Consider the following 18,660-nt stretch of genomic DNA (forward strand, 5'->3'; position numbering starts at 1 on the left):
CGTACACAGAGTTTGCAGCCCCCAGCAAGCTTATTAACTTTGTTATTACTGGTCTGACAGCGCTTTGGGAAGAGCGGAGTAAAAAAGGGATGCGTTGATCCAGCAGCCAGCCTGGTTCAGTGCCACACTTGTGTCATTTTGGGTGATGTTTAAGAAGTGAACATGTCTGCTTCTGCCCGCTGCCTGCCCACGCACCAGTGCGTGTGAGCACATTGCACAATGCGTGCTTAAGGGAAAACGTGAATGCAGGCCCTGCTAAAGCTGAGCTCTCTACAGACGCCTGGTTTGCCCACAGAGCCAGGCACACATTCCCAAAGACATCAAGGCAGAAGCTGAATTCCAGATGCACCTTATTTACTAAAATACATCTGCAGTGTGAACTCACTTTCCGTCAAGAAGCAGGAAGCTGCCCATTATCACCACCAAACTCCTTCCAAAGTGTTGTCCTCTTCATTTGACTTCATAGCAAGCACTTCTGCACCCAGCAGAGCACGTGGTCCACACCCACCTTCAGCTGACCCAAGAACGCCTGCAAGAGCACTGATGGGCACGGATTCCCCTTCTCAAAGTAGCTTTGACTTTGTACTTGTCCTGTAACAAAATGAAGCATCAAAATATGGAGTGACTTTTGAAAGGACTCCATTTAGGAAATTCACTCAATTGGTGGATTAAAATGGTACAAATAAGTACTATTGACAAGGTCAGATTCTAAACTACATAAGGGGAGCTTAGGTTCTTTCACCTGGACAAGCACATAGAATCACAGAATGGCCTGAGTTGAAAAGGACCACAATGATCATGGAGTTTCAACACCCTGCTATGTGCAGGGTTGCCAGCCACCAGACCAGGCTGCCCAGAGCCACATCCAGCCTGGGTTGGACATCTCCTACCTCCAGAACAAAATATGCAGTGTGTGGTATTTCTTCTTCTCCATCACCCTGATCTATATCTGTCCAGCTGCAAAACGGACGAGAGAAGAATTGGCTTCAAAAAGCCCTGATGCCAAGACAGAAGGTATGTGCACACAGTAATCAATGCCTCTTCTTCTCTGCTAGGAGAGATGTATTAAATTCAACCTGTAGAGTTCATTTGTGCCAAAGCACAAAAAGAGCAATAGCACACATTGAAAAACAGAGGCGCAGATTTGGATCAATCTGTCACCCAATAAGTGTTTCCATTTTATTTAGTTACAAACCCAGTTCTGCTTTAGCTCCACACAAGGTCTTCAGCAGCCTTCTCCTCCTACAGACTGCAGGTTTTCTAGGTACTCTGTGATAGCCTCCATCTCCGCAAACTCCAGGAGCCTGTTTATTAGCTTATCCAGTTCTTCTTTCCCACTCAGAATTTCCTATGAGAAAATAACAGCAGACCAAAGCATTACAGAGAATACCTCAGTACTGTCCCGCAGAGGTGACTACTGAGGAGTTCTCACAGATCTCACTAAGGAGGACAACATATTGAGCATCATTCATTCATATAGCTGGAGAAAGATACGCAGAGCTTATGTGACATAAGCAGGTCAGCTCATTATTTCCTGAAGAAAGGCAGAGCAGTGTAGGCTTCTTCAATCAGTTGTGCCCTATTAAGGTGTAAATAGCCATTTGATTTCCCCATATATTTTAAATCATTTTCACAAGGTTACATTTTGCTTTAAGTGGCACAGGTAAGTACCCAAGTCTTAAAACCCTCATAAACAACCATTACCTTGATATTGCGTGCGTCATACGAGATCCTGTGGTCAGTGACTCTGTCCTGGGTGAAGTTGTAAGTACGAATTCTCTCTGCCTGGGCTCTCGTTCCCAACTGTAGCAAAGCACCAAAGAAATAGAAAAAGAATGATGTCACTCCCAAAAGCCACAGAAGGCATTTCCACAGAAGGCAGCGAGTGGGAACCATTCATAACAGAAGCAGCGCAATCGATGTCTGCTTCACGGAGAGGTGGCAGAGCAGTTTGCTGACATCTGGCCATCAGAAATGAGCGCAGAGTAAATCGAGCAGACACAGAGGAGTCCTCTGGTGGTAAAGTGGAGCAGTGCAATCAGTTCAAAAAGTTCTCATACTCAATTCCAAATGAAGCTTTCTTGCACAACTACTTAGAGAAAAGAGTGTCTACTTGTACGAGCTGCTTTCTTCTTTCACATTCCACCTGCGCTCACATTTGTACTTCAAAAGAGGTGATTTTATATATTCCGAGTCACTACAAAAGGTAATTTATTTAGCCTGATTTTCTATAGCATTAACATAAATGTAAATCCGAAGTCCTTTATGCAGCCTTGAGAACTCTCGAGTTAAACTTATTAACAGCAGATAAATGGCTCACCGATTACAGAGACCAAGTTAATAATCTGCAGGAACAACACACTGACACACAGCCTGAGGTGAGCAATTCAATAGCTAAGCTGGAAACGGTAGGACGCTGAAGAATTCTGTTATTGCCAAGTGTTTTTATTCTTCTTGATTGCTATTGAAGTTTGCACTGCAAACAGCAAAATACTCAAAGAATGGGAAAAGAATGTTGGCACACTTAAGAGGAAAGCGCAGCCTGAGGCATAACTTGAGGCAGCTCACACTGGGAAGTTACCTCACCCACAGCAAACACACCGCACAGAGCTGTGAAATGGCTCCTTTGAGTGCTTGTTTCTCCCAGAAGCTGCACCATCTTGTCAAACACCGTGTTTTAGAAACAGCCGAAAATACAACCCCAAGAACTTCTGATCTGAATTTTAGCAGCTTCTTTAACTGTGTAACACAACATTGGGTGCTGCATACCGCCTTTTGGGTAACTGCAGCTACATTCTTATGATTCTCTTCTTTCCACCCACAGTCTGTGGCTCTTTATTACCTGAAAATTCTACGCTAGGGTTGAACTGGGATAAGCAAACAACAGATGTGCAGATTCAAAGCAGAGTTAGCACCTTGACGCCCAGGCTTCTCCTTTGTAAGCGCACTTTATTAGACACAGACACTCACACACTGTCACCGTCACTCAGAGAAACACACCTACAACAAAGCACCCTTCCCAAGTTCATCTATCATGCTTTCTCACCTGCAGTTTCCTGGCGCTCTGCTCTTGACTCAGTTGTTTTTCAATGATCTGCTGGTACAGCTTAGCTCTCAGTGTCCGTAGAGCCATTTCCTTGTTCATCTGCTGCGATCGCTCCTGCTGGCACTCAACTACCACCCCTTCACAGTAGAATGTCAGAGGGAGCAGAGTAAAAAGCCCATTCAGACACAGAACAAACAAGCTAAATCAATTCAAACACATTAGGCAAATGACACCTTCTAGGAGTGCTCACTTTTAGGGTCTTTCAGCTGCAGGATGAAAAGTCATTTTAACACAATGCCTCAAACCTTTATTATGTTTTTAAACTCTTCACAGCTGTACCAGGAGCTTTGTTCCATGCTACAGAATAGCTAGGGATACTGTGAGATCCCATAGAGCGAACAGTTCTCATTGGAATCATTGTTCTCTAGACACTGCCTCCAGAGAACAGGTTTACTCCGAGTAGCTGCCACTTGTTAAAACTGAAGTTGTTGAATCTACAAGAGCATGTTTAAAATAATGTTATGTGGGTTTTGAACGCCTTCATCTACACAAGCTCTTGGAAACTGGAATCATAGAACCACTCAGGTTGGAAAAGATCTTAAAGATCATTGAGTCCAACCACAACCTAACCATACTACCCCAACTCTAACAGCCTTCCACTAAATCACGTCCCTGAGCACCACATCCAAATGGTTTCTAAACACATCCAGGGATGGTGACTCAACCATCTCCCTGGGGAGCCTATTCCAGTGCTTAACAGCTCTCTCTATAAAGACATTTTTCCTGGTATCCAACCTAAACTTAACCTGGCGCAACTTGAGGTCATTTCCCCTCAGCCTGTCACCAGTGAGAAGAGACCAACCCCACTCTCACTGTAAGCACCTTTCAGATACTGGAAGAGAGCAATAAGGTCTCCCCTCAGCCTTGGTTTATGGCATAACCCAGCAGACTTACAGAGTTACAAGCTTTCATTCCAGAATACAGATTTAGAGCGCTTAGAAGTACCAACCACAGCCAGACTCACCTGTGGGAAGATGTACAATTCTCACAGCACTATCAGTTTTATTGACGTGTTGCCCTCCTGCTCCTTTGGCCCGGAACGTATCTATACGCAGATCTTTGGGATCCACTTTAATATCAACCTGGAATCAAAGAAAAATACTACTTTCTGCTCTTCCTAAAATATTTTGAATGCCCTTTCAGTGATAGAGTAAAAGAAATCACTTATTAAAAGCCTACTGATTTACAACTGTACCTAAGTGTCAGCTACAATCATTGTCATAGAATCACAGAATGGTTTGAGTTGGAAGGGACCTTTAAGATCACGTAGTTCCAACCCCCTGCTATAGGCAGGGACACCTCCCTCTAGACTAGGTTGCTCACAGCCCCATCCAGCCTGGCCTTCAATGCTTCCAGGGAAAGGGTAGCCACAGCCTCTCCGGGCAAACTGTTCCAGTGTCTCACCACCCTCACAGTAAGGAATTTCTTCCTAATATCTAGTCTAAATCTGCCCCCTTCTGATCTAAAACCATTTGCCCTCATCCTGTTCCTATATGTCCTTATAAAAACTCCCTCCCTAACTTTCCTTCAGCTGCTAGAAGGGCACTATAAATCTCACAGCCTTCTCTTCTTGAAGCTGAACAGCCCCAGCTCTCTCAGCTTGTCCCCATAGGAGAGGTGTTCCAGCCCTCTGACCATCTCTGTAGCCCTTATCATGATCCAGATCCCTCAGAAAACAAGGTACGTCTGCATGGGAAGCTAACTAAAATCAGCAGCTAACAGCAAAAGAATGAGTTCCATGAGTCAAGCCTGAGAGATATTTACAACAGTGATTAAAAACATCTACCTGGAGAAACATTAGGTGTATCCAGATCCTGCTAAGGATAGGAGTCCATGATGACGTGGACCAAGTTTGAGCTCAGTGGATAGGAAAGGAACATTCAGATCTGACCAGTGTTGCAAGGAAAGCACTACAAGGAAGCAGGAGAATTTGCAGGGAAAGCCTACAAGACCTGGTTTTGGTTATTCTTTGCATAAATTGCTCGTTTAAGTGAGATCTGGTGGTATCAGAGAGATCTCAGAAAGACCAACCAACATGCTCATTCAAATGCAAAGCATTGTGTCCTTGATTGAACACCAACAATTTAAATGAACAAAAAAGTAGCAAAGGACTTGCTGAGTCACTTTCCTAGGCAACACTGAATATTTTCTTGGATATATTCCCCATCTTAATATATGACTTAATTTAAAACTGGCTCGCTCCAGTTTTGCAGGCACTGGGGCTGGAACACTCATTGAAATGACCACCAATGTACACGTCTTTTCAGTCAGCAGCAAACGTTTTATAAAGTTGCTTCTGATAACCCATATAAAAACATAAGGTACAGAGCCAAGGCCTGCTGCCTTCCAGAACCACAGAGCCTGTGGTTTACTTGCTGGGACTTGCTCAGAGCACTTGGGTTTCAATAAAATCCCCTAACAGTACCATGGTTTTAAATAACGCCTACTCCAGTGCCAGCTCCACACTTCCCTGCTGCTCTGATTAACAGATAGTTACCTCCTCTGGCTGAGGGAGCACAATAACTGACATTGTCCCCGTATGAATACGCTGCATTCTCGATGACAGTCCGGTCTCAGGGATTCGCTGGACTCGATGAGTCCCTCCTTCATATTTCAGATGCCTGTAGACATCATCTCCTGAAATATGAGCAGCTGCATGATGCAACCCACCTACAGAGACAAACAATGAGTGGAAAGTACAGCACAGAAACACAGCATTAACTGTAGCTGTCTGGACGGAACGTCTGGAGGACTGTTGTACCTATCTCAGCCGGCACGTAGTTCAGAATGTCAAAGGTCCAGCATTTATAGTCTGCATAGTTCTGGTACATCTCAAACATTTCTTTAGTGAACTGTTGGCAGATGTCACCTATAAATATAAAAGCGCTACAACATAAATAGCAGTTTGCAAAACAGCAGCCGCGGGTTTTAAGATTTAACTGCAACTGTATTCGTGCTCATAAAACAGATTAATGCCGATAATAAATAATACAGATTAAGGAAGTATGGCTTTATGCCATGGAAGTGTAAAAATGCATTAAGAATAACCCATAAGAGCCTTAAAAAGTTGGGTGAAGGTTCGGAGTATTCTTTACTGTGGAGATTTTGCTGACCTCCAGTTGTTCTGCCAGCTGTCACTTCTAATATAACATGACTTTTATCATACTTCTCCTTTGGCACAAGAAGCTGGAAAAGCTGAAAAGAGAAAGAAGGGGAAAAAAAAAAAGAAGAAAAAAGGACGTCACCATCTCTTTCATGACTGTATCTCCTTTTAATGAAGTTTACAGCCAGCCTTCACATGGCTTGAGCACCCACAACCACAGATTTCTATCAGAAAATTAATAAGTAGAACTAAGAACTGTCCAAGTCCAAAGGCTGCTGCAGCTCAGTGCAGTTGGTGTGGAAATGGGATATGCTGGTGCATCCACAGGAAAGCTAGCAGAAAATTCGATCCCACAGCGTCAGGTGCCAGGCCACCCATTGCAGCCCCAACCACCTTTGAGCAGAAAGTTACCAGCTATTACCCAGCCACTTTTTACACAAACACAGACCTTACATTTCACAAGGTTCTATGTTCTATTTTCCCAATCTCAACACAGAAATGAGCCCAAACACAAAGCTTCCTACCGAACAGTTTTGGCTTCTCTGCCTATAATTAATATTCCCACTCGTGGGGAGCTGCCAGTTGGAGAGAAAATGAAATACTGAAAGTTCCAATCAGAACCCTTTTCAAGAATGCACGCTCTGCTGCCACAAGCGGTTACTTGGATGTCACGCAAGGTCTCAATAGCACAGACACAGAGCTTCATATCCCCCTCAGCATCTCCAGACGGACAAGCAAGCAAGCAGAAATGCCTAAAATAATAAGCTTCTAAGATGCATTTGTCAGTAAGAAGCTTACCAGTAATTAATGTTACCATGTCTTCTCAGGGAAAATAGAGAAGATGTCCTTCTGTTTCATTAAATGCAAGTGTCAGAGTCTATTGGCAAGACCACAAAGGAACATTTTTCTCTGACATTTATTTAAGAAGCCATGTGCTTTTACCTCAGGCTCACCTTTCTGCACAGCGCGTTGATTTTTTGATCGAGGGTTTCCTTCTCTTCCAAGGCAAGCTCTAGAAGTTGCTTCTCATCTCTGCTGTCTAGCTCTAAATTCCAACAATAGGAATAGACGTTAGCCAGTCTTACTTAGCTTACAGCAGATTGTAATACAGCTGTCAGAAGACACACTTTACAGCATTTAAAAGCTTACAGTGCATGCAGTTCCATTTTGCCAGCATGAAATATCAAAGAAGAGCAGCTCAAGCCAGGATGTGTATTGCTAACTAAATGACTGCATTGTCCAGAGGTGCTGGAAGGAGCTGCAGATAGATATATTACTTCTCAGTCTCTAGGCTATGACTCCAAGTCTGCATCACACAGATGCCAGTCCCACCTGACAGTTACTTGCCACCAATTATAGTACACTGACAGTTATGTGACAGAAACTGACAGTGCAGAGGTAAACCCACCGAGAGATTCAACAGAATATGTCAAAAACACGCCTGGAGAAAAGAGTGCCTCAGTTTTCCTTACCTCCAAACAAGACTTTCCATTTTTAGCCTATAAGCAGCTATCTGTGCAGCACTTTGCAGCCAGCTCAATAGGATGAGCATTGAAAATGTAAATATAATGACAATTACGAGGGTTCTAATCTTCTGTCTCCTGCTAATCACACCATCAATGAGCTACGAGAATTATGGCTTCAGCCATCAGGATGTGGACAACCTCACTTTAACTCTTTGCTTTGCATGAAGAGATTCCCTTCCCATCTGCTCAGCCTAGGTGATATTTGTCTAGTTTTGAGCTCCCCAGTACAGAAAAGGCATGGAAATACTGGAGTGAGTCTAACTAAGAGCCACACAGATAGCCCGGGGTTGAAACAAAGAAAATATGAGGAGAGGTCAAGAAAGCCATCCCTGGAGGCATTCAAGACCAGGCTGGATGTGGCTTTGGGCAGCCTGGTTTAGTTTGGTGACACTGCCCATGGCAGGGGGGTTGAAACAAGATGATCTTTGAGGTCTTTCTCAACCCAGGCCATTCTGTGATACTATGATTCTATGAAACTGGGTTTGTTCAGCCTTAAGAAGAGCAGACCAAGGGGAGTTTTTATTGTTGCATACAATCAACTCACAGAAAGATACTGAAAACTTCAAGACAAACTCTTTTTAAAGTATATTATCATAAAACACGACAGAAAATGGAGCATGGGAAATTCTGATTAGGTATTATTTTGACCATAAGGGTTGTCAGACACTGAAATGGGCCTGGGGACGCTGCAGGATTTCTGTTCATGGATCTATTCAGCTGGACAAGACCCCAGTCACGCTGCTCTAACCAGTCCTGCTTTGAGTAGAACATAAGTTGAAACCACCTCCAGAAGTCTCCTTCAACCTAATCAGCAGCAAGCCTCAAGAACAGAGTGTGCTGGGATGTTGAACCAGCCTTGCATGCTGGACAAGGATAGTGGCAGCTCCTTCATATTGCGGTTTCTAATTTATGTTCCTCTTTGGTTGGTTGGCTTTATTTTTCTTTAAATAAAATATGGCAGATCAACATGTAAGCCTGGTATCCTCTGCACTTAAGGCAAGAACTATATAGATAACCCTAACAGTATGTCACAGCTCCAGCCAAAAGATAGCACTGAAGACAGCACTAGAAGAAGGCTTCTAGGTGGTCTGAAAAGCATCCTCACTAATTAGGTAAATAAAAAGTATCAGGTGAGGTTCTGTCAGCAGAGATGAGCTGACGGTGAGAAGCTCGATGCCCAAATGACTTGTGTCCCATTCCTACCTTCTCCCTGACCTTTATAAATTCACATAGCCTGCCTCATGATTCACATCACTGGTGACCACTGGGAAATAGTAGTTTCCTGCTTCACTGAGCATTGAAAAATTACAATCCTATAGGAATTTACATGAATTTGTGTATTATAGAGAAGAGAAATCACCAAAACCCTTCACAACAACGATTTGATGCAAAAATAGTCCAAGTTGAAATATGAGTGCCCCATCATTTTAATAACTTCCCAGATCTCCCAAGAGCATTTGTTTCTGTCCCTTCTCATCTTCACTTCTTTACTTCTTGATCCATTGAAAAAAGTGAAAGGAGTAAAACTAAAGTGTTTTCTATAACCACTGTTTTTTAAAGCACAAACAAACCCACTTATTTCTAAAACTAAGGCATACAAGTATTATCTATCTTTCTTAAGCAGGTAGAAAACATTACAAGCTGTGTTTCTACAAGCTTTATTTCAACGTGGCTTTTACTGATGTGTCAACATTCCTTTGTTCTTTCTCTCAGAATTACTAGGAATTTCAACCCTCCTCCTCTTAAACTGCTAAGTATCCATTTCTCCCTTTCTTTGCCTTCCCCTTCCTTTACCGTGTAAGTCCCATTTTCTCCAGGCGACTGTTTCTTATCTTAACGTCTGCTTTGGTGTAGCAGAATGTAGCAGGTCTCTTCTCACTGGTGACAAGTGGCAGGACGAGGGGAAATGGCCTCAAGTTGCTCCAGGGCAAGTTTAGGTTGGATATTAGGAAGCACTTCTTTACAGAAAGGGTAGTTAGGTACTGGAATAGGCTCCCCAGGAGGTGGTTGAATCGCCATCCCTGGATGTGTTTAAGAGCCGTTTGGATGTGGTGCTCAGGGATATGATTTAGCAGAGGGTTTTTAGAGTTAGGGCACTATGGTTAGGCTGCGGTTGGACTTGATGATCTTCAAGGTCTTTTCCAACCTGGGTAATTCTATCATTCTATAATTCTATTGAACACGCAAGACTTGCTGATGTTTATCCTTCAGTTTGTTCTGCTCTTGGCTCTACCAAAAAAGAACCTAAACCAAACATTTCCTGACTATTTCTGCTAGATGCATAACCCTCAGAGTCCAAACAGCCCTTTCTTTCCCAAGATGGCTGCATTAAGACCTGTATTAAGAGAGACAGCATAAAAATAAAAGGAAATGCCTGGATCTAGAAAGCCTTAAATGGATGCAAACTCACAGGAACAGACAAGACCAGGGAGCATTCCAGAGCTGGTTAAATTCATTTAAAAGCTCTCCATAAAGGCTGAGCAATGAGGTTTATCACAAGCAATGCCACTCTTTCAAAACCAGTAAGCACCTGTGCTTTCCTTACCTCTACACATAGTTTCCAATTCCTGGAGCTCACTTTCAGCCTCTTTGATTTCTTGAAATGCAGTTGCAACTGGGGATAGATCAGCATGTCTTCTCCTCAGGTTTCTTTGCTCAAATTCATTTTTTGAATCAGCATTTAGCAGATGATTAACCTGCTGGTATTCCCTGCTTAGAGTTTCCAGATACTTCTGTACAGCCTCATGCTTCCACAGTGCTCGAGAGTCCTGATGCTTCTTCCTAAGCCGACCATGAAATGACAGAGTGAATCGAGCTGTGTCCAACAAAGATTCTGGCCTCCAAAAGGCACAGCTGTGCAGCCTCATCACATAACTTATCTTCTTTGCAACAGAAGGAAGAGGAGCGTTGTGAAGGTGACCATAGCAGTAGCAACTGGAGAGCAGGTTCTTGAAAAGCCAGACACTTTGTGAAGGTTTCATCTTGTTTCTTATTCTTCTACCACCTGAAATTAGAAATAGATGATACACGGAGCACTTTTACAATCTAGAGAAAAGCATCTGGTTAAAAATAATAATTATATTAAAAATCCAACCTGTATCAAGCCCAAATTCTGCTCCTGACTACACACACCAACACAAATTGAACCAGTATGGCACTGAATTATTTGTTTTAGTCTTAGTTTAAACTAGAAGCTCTTATCAGCAACATTGTACCAGCTGGGGGTTGGAAAAATCTTTTCCCTCACCTCCTCAGTGTTTATGCTGCGGATGATCTACTCTAGATGCTGCTTTACAGACAACAGCTTTATTTGACACACTTCTCACTGGAGAAACTGGATCATTTCCTGCCTTACAAAACAAAAACACTGCTGTGAGAAAACACATCTACAGTGCAGACATCAAGTTCTATATAAAGAAGGTACAAAACGTGCAGTATACGCAATATCGTACCCACTACCATAATAGGATACAGCTTTGGCAGGTGGACATCATCATCATCCTACTTATTTTATACGTGTGTCCTGTAACAAAGGACTGACCTGAAACATCAATATACAGTAAAAACAGAGGTACTGCATCTTGCTTGCCAAGACCTGGAAGATGCTACCAAACTCCTATTTCCACCTTTAAGGAGAATGTGATTTACAGAAAGCCAACTGTGATCTGGATTGTTCCAGTTTCTAAGTAGTAGAGGGATTCCACTTCCTTCACCAGCAGTAAGTCAGGATACACAAGTCAGGCTCATCATCTGCACTGCTGGGCTTAGTTCCTCAGGACATATATTGGTCTTAACTCCAAAATATTTAGTTTTGCTGATGTCAGCGGTGTTGCCTCTACTTACTGCAAATCAGCACGGCCACTCATCATCCAGCCCAGAGGTAATCACTGTTAACAGCAATACTGCTGTAGTTAGAACTAACAACATGCATAAACAAGAACTGTTTCATTGTAGGGTTCTGCCTGAGCTTTCAGAAGTAAAATATTCACTAAAGACCCAAGCAACTGCACAACGTCAATCCTTGAGAAAGTCAGAGGTTTTGAAATTGATCTTTTTAATATTATTTTGACAAAACAAAGTTGTCTCCTCCTTAGAGAGATACAGTCACCCTGCATTTGTGCAGAAATGAGCCCACATAAAACTTTCACAGAGCCACATACAGCAGACTGCCTATTAACTGCTTCTCAAACTAGTTCTTATTGCTTTTCTTAACATGACAGAATCACCCAGTGGGCAGCATAAACACATCACAAAATCGAAACCAGCCTGTAAAAACAACAGCTGCAATCATCTCATTACAAAAACATAGAGATCAGCTCATTTCTAGTTAAGGGACAGCTAGCTATCAATGCTGTAAATGATTTAAAAGCTTTTAAAAATCACTTCTAATAATCAAGGATACTGTTAACTCAGTGAAACCGATTCCATTGAGACGCATATGCATAAGGGAGGAGTTTCGGTAATGCAGCCTCATAGAGGTGCCTTCAAGGTCTCTTTGCATAGCCCTCTGCCTCCCACCTCAGCTACACCAAGCTGCCCTCTTGCAAAAGCCATGCATAGAGCCCCGTGCAGCCATTCCCAGTGCAGGGCTTACAGGGAGAGCTGGAGGGAAGCCCTGCCGGCTGCCGATAGTTGCCTTGGCTGGGCTTGGCTCAGCCCCTGCATCCCAGAGCGGGCAGTGAGTGGGCTCCGTGTCCCACACAGCACCTACAAACTCACCCTCCCCAAATGGAAGCGCCTGTCTTACATCACGAGGCCATTGCAAACGGGAAGTAAAGTGGAAAGACTCGCACTCCCAGCATGCCTGCTCACAAACACAACCCCCTGCCTGCTGCAGTGGCTGCCTCTCTGTCTGTCTGTCCCTCCAGCACACCGTAACAATGCTTTTAATACTTATAATCCCCCAAAAGGCCAATTTACTCCTATGTGTCACAGAAGGAAAATGTATTCAAACCTCAGATGAAAAACTGTGCTCTCTGAAACTGTTGTATGCTCTCCCAGGGTGCACAGCTTGCATTAATAAGTCCTTCTTTCTTCCAGTCTGCTTCTTTTACAGTAACTTTCCCTACCTTTTTTTATGTTTTAGCAAATCCAGCTCCGCTGTAAATACCTTAAAGAACACTGGGTTTTAAGTTTCTTCCTTTTTAGCTGCTGTCATTCAATGGGATTTTATGTATTTATATATATATATAACATTTGGCATATATAACATCGACGAGTTTTGGTGAGGTAAATACACCTAAAAGGCTGAAAATGAGGTGATGAGAAGATTTGTACCAAACCTGACCAGCATACAAATGACAACCAGCCTCTTGTTTCACTTTCAGGGCTGCTCCTGGCTCTGCTCAGCCCCTCAGGACGGAAGGCAAAGGGTAAAGACTAAAAGACAGCCTCAGAAACCAGGAGCCACCCCAGAGCCCATCCAATTTACAGAGGCCACAGCAAACAGCCCTCCAATCTGACACTTAAAAAGGTGATCTATGGGTGAACTACCAAAAAACTAATAAGAACATGAAAATTACAAAACAGATTGAAAAAGAAGGTAGGCCAAGAAAAATCACATCAGCTCCTACTGCAGCCAGAAATGGTTATTACATTAAACCCTCTGATTAAAAGCAATCACGATACAGTTATCACTATCCTCGCTGGCAGTTCTTTAACTTAACTATATGTGTGAAAATACAGGCTAACAGTATCTCAGTGCACCCCAGCAGCCAGCAGACTGGACATGAGTTGGACTCAGGGGACCTATTCCTCGTATCTCATAATAACAGTGATTAGGAAACACTATTTCCTTCTACTTTCAGAATGATGTTTGAAACGGAATAAGGGAATTGAGTACAAAAGATGGGAAATCCCATTGCTGTCTGTGCCTTATGGTTCGCTTTGGCCTATGGAGCTGGTGAGGCCCAGCTGGTGCTCAGGGAGAGTGTAGGCAGAGTGGGGGAGTGACAGTAGCAGGTCCCCAGGCCTCAGGGAATGGGACATGGCACTGGGGATATGCTTTTACATTTAAATGTGGCAAATCTAAGCTGCCAATTTGATTTCAAAAGGATGGATAGCGGGATGAGGGATTGTCCACATCTACTCTGCCCTTGTAAGGTCCCATCTGGAGTACTGCGTTCAGGCCCGGGGCCCCCAGCACAAGTAGGATGAGGAACTGTTGGAGTAAGTCCAGAGGAGGGCCATGAAGGTGATCAGAGGGCTGGAGCACCTCACTTATGAAAACAGGCTGAGGGAGCCAGACTTGTTTAGCTTGGAGAAGACAAGGCTCTGGGGGGACCTCACTGAGGCCTTCCAGCACTTGAGGGGAGTTTATGATGGCTCAACCACCTCCCTGGGCAGCTCATTCCAGTACATAACCATTCTTTCAGAGAAGAAATTTTCCCTAATATCCAGCATGAATCTCCCTTGGCACAACTTGAGGCCATTCCTTCTAGTCCTATTGCTAGTTACACAGGAGAAGAGGCCAACCCCCACCTCACCACAACCTCCCTTCAGGTATTTATAGAGAGTGATAAGGTCTCCCCTGAGCCTCCTCTTCTCCAGACCAAACAATCTTAGTTCCCTCAGTCGCTCCTCATAAGAGTTGTGCTTGGATGTTGCTTCCCTCTTTTGACCTAAATAATCTGTTGACAGACTTCTGAATTCTTTCTGTTTGCAGGGAAAACTGGTGACAGAATCACACATGCCTTGAATACAGCCCTATTTATTAACAAAGCCTGTAGAAAGCGCTTTGTTTGGCCAAGCGCAGTGGGATTAAATGACAAGAAGTTTTCTTGACTGTACTCCCAAACCTCACTTTCAACCAGCCCTCTGCCCCCCCGGTGCTCATTTCTATGTTTAGTCTCTCTCAGCTAGTCTAAAATTGCTTCTTTACTGCCAGCTTGCTCTCCTTTTCTTGCTGCTTTCAACACAGATTTGTAATACAGACACATGTTGAAATGCAGATGAAATGCCTGCCTCTCATTTGCAGTTTCGCCTGCTTTCAGATGGCATTCGTTCCAGTATTTGGACTAGCAGGAAACTGACCCTTTGCTATAAGGGACAGCCTTCCTGTCTCAGACCAAAAGTCTACTGAGCACAGTATTTACCTGACCATCCTGGAGGTGCATCTGTTTACCCAAGAAACCAATCGAAGGCATAAAGCCTTCTGCAAGGACAGAATATTTGAGTTCATGAAGCCACGGCTCCAACTAGTTACAATCAGTGCTAATTCAGTGCTGTGGTGCAGACCTTGAAAATGATGCTTTGCTATGCACATCCACTAAACTCATCACCTGAGCAGCAGAAATCATAGAATGGTTTGAGTTGGAAGGGACCTTTAATATCATGTAGTTCCAACCCCTTACTATAGGCAGGGATACCTGCCTCTACACCAGGTTGCTCACAGCCCCATCCAGCCTGGCCTTCAGTGCTTCCAGGGAGGGGGCATCCACAGCCTCTCTGGGCAACCTGTTCCAGTGTCTCACCACCCTCATCGTAAAGAATGTCTTCCTAATATCTAGTCTAAATCTGCCATCTTCTAATTTAAAGCCATTTCCCCTCATCCTGTTGCTACAGTACGCCCTTATAAAAGTAAGCAGGTGATAACCGTATTGCAGTAAGAATATTATTGTTTTAGAACACAATTAATGTATATAAAAAGTAATTACACAGGGAATAATTCAAGCTGCTTAATCCCCCCTCCTCCCCCCCCATCACAGTCTTAACTGACTGCAGCTCTGACAGGTTAACCAGTTTTCCTTCCAAGGAATCATTGGATGCTCTGTTTTTAGTGCTGCTGGTTTGCCATGACAAATCACTGCTCTAAGCACGCACGATCATTCTGGGAAGCTTTGTATAAGCAACTGAACAAAGAGCTAATGCCATAAATGACATCCCAAAGGCCGGGCTGGCAGCTCACCCACATCCCAGCTCGACAGCGGGCAGCTACACCATGTTACAAGGGCCTGAGGAGCGGGTGGGGGCTATGAGGAGACAAAGAGATCTTTTGCCCTATCTTAACATGGCCGGGTGAGGCCAAGTGCTTGAAAGGAAAAAAGCAACGTCCATTTTCGACAGCCCTCAGCTTTGAAATAGCCATGACTCAGGCCTTCAGTTATTTTTACACCTTGTGAGGGCGGCAGTCCCCTTCCTCCCCCTACTCCCCCATCGGGGTGGTTTCGAGGACCCTTCGCCTCAGGGGCAGCGAGCAGAGAGAAAACAAGCGCTGCCCTCAAAAAGAAGCTAAAAACAAGAAAACTAAGCCCCATCCATGCAGAACAGGGAGGGAAGGAAGTATTACTTCTCAGAAAGGGTAGTGAGGCATTGGAATGCACTGCCCAGGGAGGTGGTGGAGTCACCGACCATGGGAGTGTTCAAGAAACGCTTGGATGTTGTGTTGGTGAATATGATTTAGCTGGGAAGTAATGGTTGGACTAGATGATCTTCTAGGTCTTTTCCAACCTTGATAATTATTCTGTGACTCTGTGAAGCGGCCCAACGCCATCCGCCCCACCCGTCCCCGCGCCAGGCGGCGGTGCGCATGCGCGGCGGGGGACCCCGGCCGCCATTTTGCAGCGTCAGTCGGGCGGCGAGGCCTCCCCGGCAGCTGCGCAGAGGGGCCGCGCTCTACGCGCTGCGCCCGAGGGGAGCCGGCGGGGCGGGCGGTGCAGGCCAATGAGTTGAAGAGTCGCCGCCGCCGCCGCTCGCCCGGAGCCGAGTTGGGGATCGCCTTTTCCTTTCCCTCCCCCTCCTCCTTTCCCTTCCTCTCAGCGACAAGCCGCCCCGCGGCCGCCCGCCCTTCCTCCCGCATCATGCCGTCCGTGCCGCTGCCGCCCAAGGAGAGCAACCTCTTCAAGCGGATCCTGGTGAGCCCTCGGCGCGTCCTCCGCCCGGCGACCTGCGGAGCGGGGATGGGATGCGGCCGTCCGGAGCCTGCGGCCGAATGGAGGCTGCCACCGCCGGCTCGTCCCCGCTTCCTCCCTTTGTCTGCGGCCGTCGAACAGGCCGTGTGGCTGCCGGGAGGGGACGGAGGGTGGGAGGCAGGGAGGGACCCGCCGTTGTTTCCCGGTTTCCGCGGCTCTCCGGCCGCAGCTCCGCCGCCGCTCCGTGTCTCCCCGCTCCTCCCGCCGCAAGCGGGCGGCAGCGGCCCTGGCGCGGGGGGCGGTAGAGGCGGAGAGAGGCTGTCAGCCCCGGGTCAGCGCCGACGGGAAACCGGCTCCGAAATGCCTTAGACTTCCACGTGCTGGGCTGCAGCGTTTTGTCTGAATCGCTGTCCGCGTCTCTGAGGCTTCGTGATGCGATGAGGCTGTTTTAAAGATACAACTCGTTTAACTTCCTTCCGAATCGCTTTGTTTTCTGTGCTGTTAAGGCTTGTGGAACATCGCTCCGTTCCCTAGGGAAAGCCCATACCTGACGGTGAGCGAGTTGCGGCCTCAGCAAAGTTAAGGCTCCTGGTGCCTTTTGGCCTTGTGCAGGCTGAGCTCTGCACAGCTGACTTGCTGGCAGAGCGAGTTTCTTTGCTTCTACTCGAGCCTGTTGGGTTAACTTCAGTGATTCTGTGTGTTTCAGCCTCAGGAAGCTGATCTGAAAGCAAACAGGATGTGTAAGCCTCCATACCCTGTGACTGGTGCAGTTCAGCAGGAGTTTCTGAGTGTTTTCTTTTCCCTGTTTTAGGTGCTTCTTTTTTTCTAAAGACTTAATGGTGCTTAAGGGTGATTTGTTGCTTACTGCATGCCTATGGTATGCATCTTAGTAAGTCATTCTAGCACTCTGCTAAAAATAAGTCACTAATATTAGAACAGTTAAGTGGTTATTCTTACTAGTAGCAAACAAGCTCACAGTAGCAGTCGCTTCTGAACTTAAAAACTGGACTGCAGGAAAAACTCTCCATCTATTAAATAACAAACTAAACAAGTTCTTAGGCAAGGGAACCACTGAGCTTTCCCTTGTTAGTTTCTCAGGTTCCATATTAATACTTCCTGAAGTTCGTTTTCTTGCTGTTCTTTATAGGTACCTTTAACTTTTTCACGGGGCTCTTTTCTTGGAAAAGTCAAATCTTTGTGGTCTAAATTGCCCCTTTTGTTGGCTCTGCGGTGTATTTCAGTATAGCAATGCTACAGATTGCAGTGCTGAGTGCTCTTCTGTAATGGAAGGAGCTTTCAGCGCCGCTAGAAACCTTGACATTGCTGATGCTGCCGTGGGCATTTTAGAGATTAAAATAAATGAAATCGTTGATATGGAAGGCTGTATAATAACGTCGTACAAGCGTACGGTGATTGATTTAACCACTTGGAACAGAGGGAGAGTAACTACTTGTGTATTAAGTGATTTTATAAACATTTGTTAGAGAATTAACAGTTGTGAAATGAATAACTTATCTGGAAAGCCTGATAATGACTTTAGGAGTCTATCACTGAGTGCTTGGCAGTGCTGGAGGAAGCTCCATGAAAACTAGGTGTGATGTGATTGCATAACCGATAGCAATTGCAGCATAGGTGAAATGTTGGCATGTAGGTAACAGTCCTAGTTTCCCAGTGCTGCTGTAAGATGTGGCACCATGATTCATCTCTGCCCTGACTTCAAGGGCTACTTGGTCTCTTAAGCCTTGGTTCAGGCTTCCACACTCACTCACTTCCTTGCTTAAGGCTTCCACACTCACTCACTTCCTTGCTTAAGGCTTCCACATTCACTCACTTCCTTGCTTAAGGCTTCCACACTCACTCACTTCCTTGCTTAAGGCTTCCACACTCACTCACTTCCTTGCTTAAGGCTTCCACACTCACTCACTTCCTTGCTTAAGGCTTCCACACTCACTCACTTCCTTACTTAAGGCTTCCACACTCACTCACTTCCTTGCTTAAGGCTTCCACACTCACTCACTTCCTTGCTTAAGGCTTCCACGCTCACTCACTTCCTTGCTTAAGGCTTCCACACTCACT

At 45.1% G+C, this 18,660-nt stretch overlaps 2 protein-coding genes across 14 annotated transcripts in view; one reads left to right on the plus strand and one right to left on the minus strand.

The window, feature by feature from the left end:
- Nucleotides 1–337: 337 nt before the first annotated feature.
- MTRF1 (mitochondrial translation release factor 1) lies at nt 338–16,856 on the minus strand. Of its 9 annotated transcripts, none has more exons than XM_032442079.2 (11): nt 16,570–16,856; nt 10,281–10,739; nt 7,163–7,254; nt 6,220–6,301; nt 5,868–5,975; nt 5,604–5,776; nt 4,071–4,188; nt 3,047–3,183; nt 1,705–1,803; nt 1,196–1,348; nt 338–591 (listed from the first exon to the last, which is right to left on the minus strand). In XM_032442079.2, the coding sequence occupies exons 2-10, from the start codon at nt 10,714–10,716 to the stop codon at nt 1,226–1,228; spliced, it is 1,368 nt and encodes a 455-aa protein (XP_032297970.2). In that variant the 5' UTR covers nt 10,717–10,739; nt 16,570–16,856; the 3' UTR covers nt 338–591; nt 1,196–1,225. The 9 variants fall into 9 exon arrangements, with proteins under 9 accessions (XP_032297970.2, XP_085392226.1, XP_015707203.2 ...); XM_085536100.1 differs by lacking the exon at nt 16,570–16,856 and adding an exon at nt 12,455–12,509; XM_015851717.3 differs by lacking the exon at nt 338–591 and having other exon boundaries at nt 1,144–1,348.
- Nucleotides 16,335–18,660, plus strand: part of NAA16 (N-alpha-acetyltransferase 16, NatA auxiliary subunit) — a 60,253-nt gene continuing 57,927 nt past the window's right edge. For all 5 annotated transcript variants that reach the window (XM_085536090.1, XM_015851699.3, XM_015851700.3 and 2 more), the window contains exon 1: nt 16,335–16,587. Coding sequence is in view for 2 of the 5 variants with exons in the window: in XM_015851699.3 (XP_015707185.2) it covers nt 16,534–16,587 (54 nt within the window). In the remaining 3 variants the exon portion in view is untranslated. The remainder of the gene's footprint in view (nt 16,588–18,660) is intronic.

Source organism: Coturnix japonica, chromosome 1 (assembly GCF_054131305.1).
Source record: "Coturnix japonica strain WE chromosome 1, WE-NBRP24, whole genome shotgun sequence".
In the NCBI taxonomy this organism is placed as follows: Eukaryota; Metazoa; Chordata; class Aves; order Galliformes; family Phasianidae; genus Coturnix; species Coturnix japonica.

What these genes read in the sequence shown, in the direction of transcription:
- MTRF1 (XM_032442079.2), bottom strand. Translation starts at nt 10,716, where the DNA reads ATGAAACCTTCACAAAGTGTCTGGCTTTTCAAGAACCTGCTCTCCAGT. An exon ending in AGCTGGCAGAACAACTGGAG is followed by an intron (nt 5,976 to 6,219) that starts GTCAGCAAAATC and finishes TTATATTTATAG; the next exon opens with GTGACATCTGCCAACAGTTC. An exon ending in AGAGCGCCAGGAAACTGCAG is followed by an intron (nt 1,804 to 3,046) that starts GTGAGAAAGCAT and finishes GCTTTGCTACAG; the next exon opens with TTGGGAACGAGAGCCCAGGC.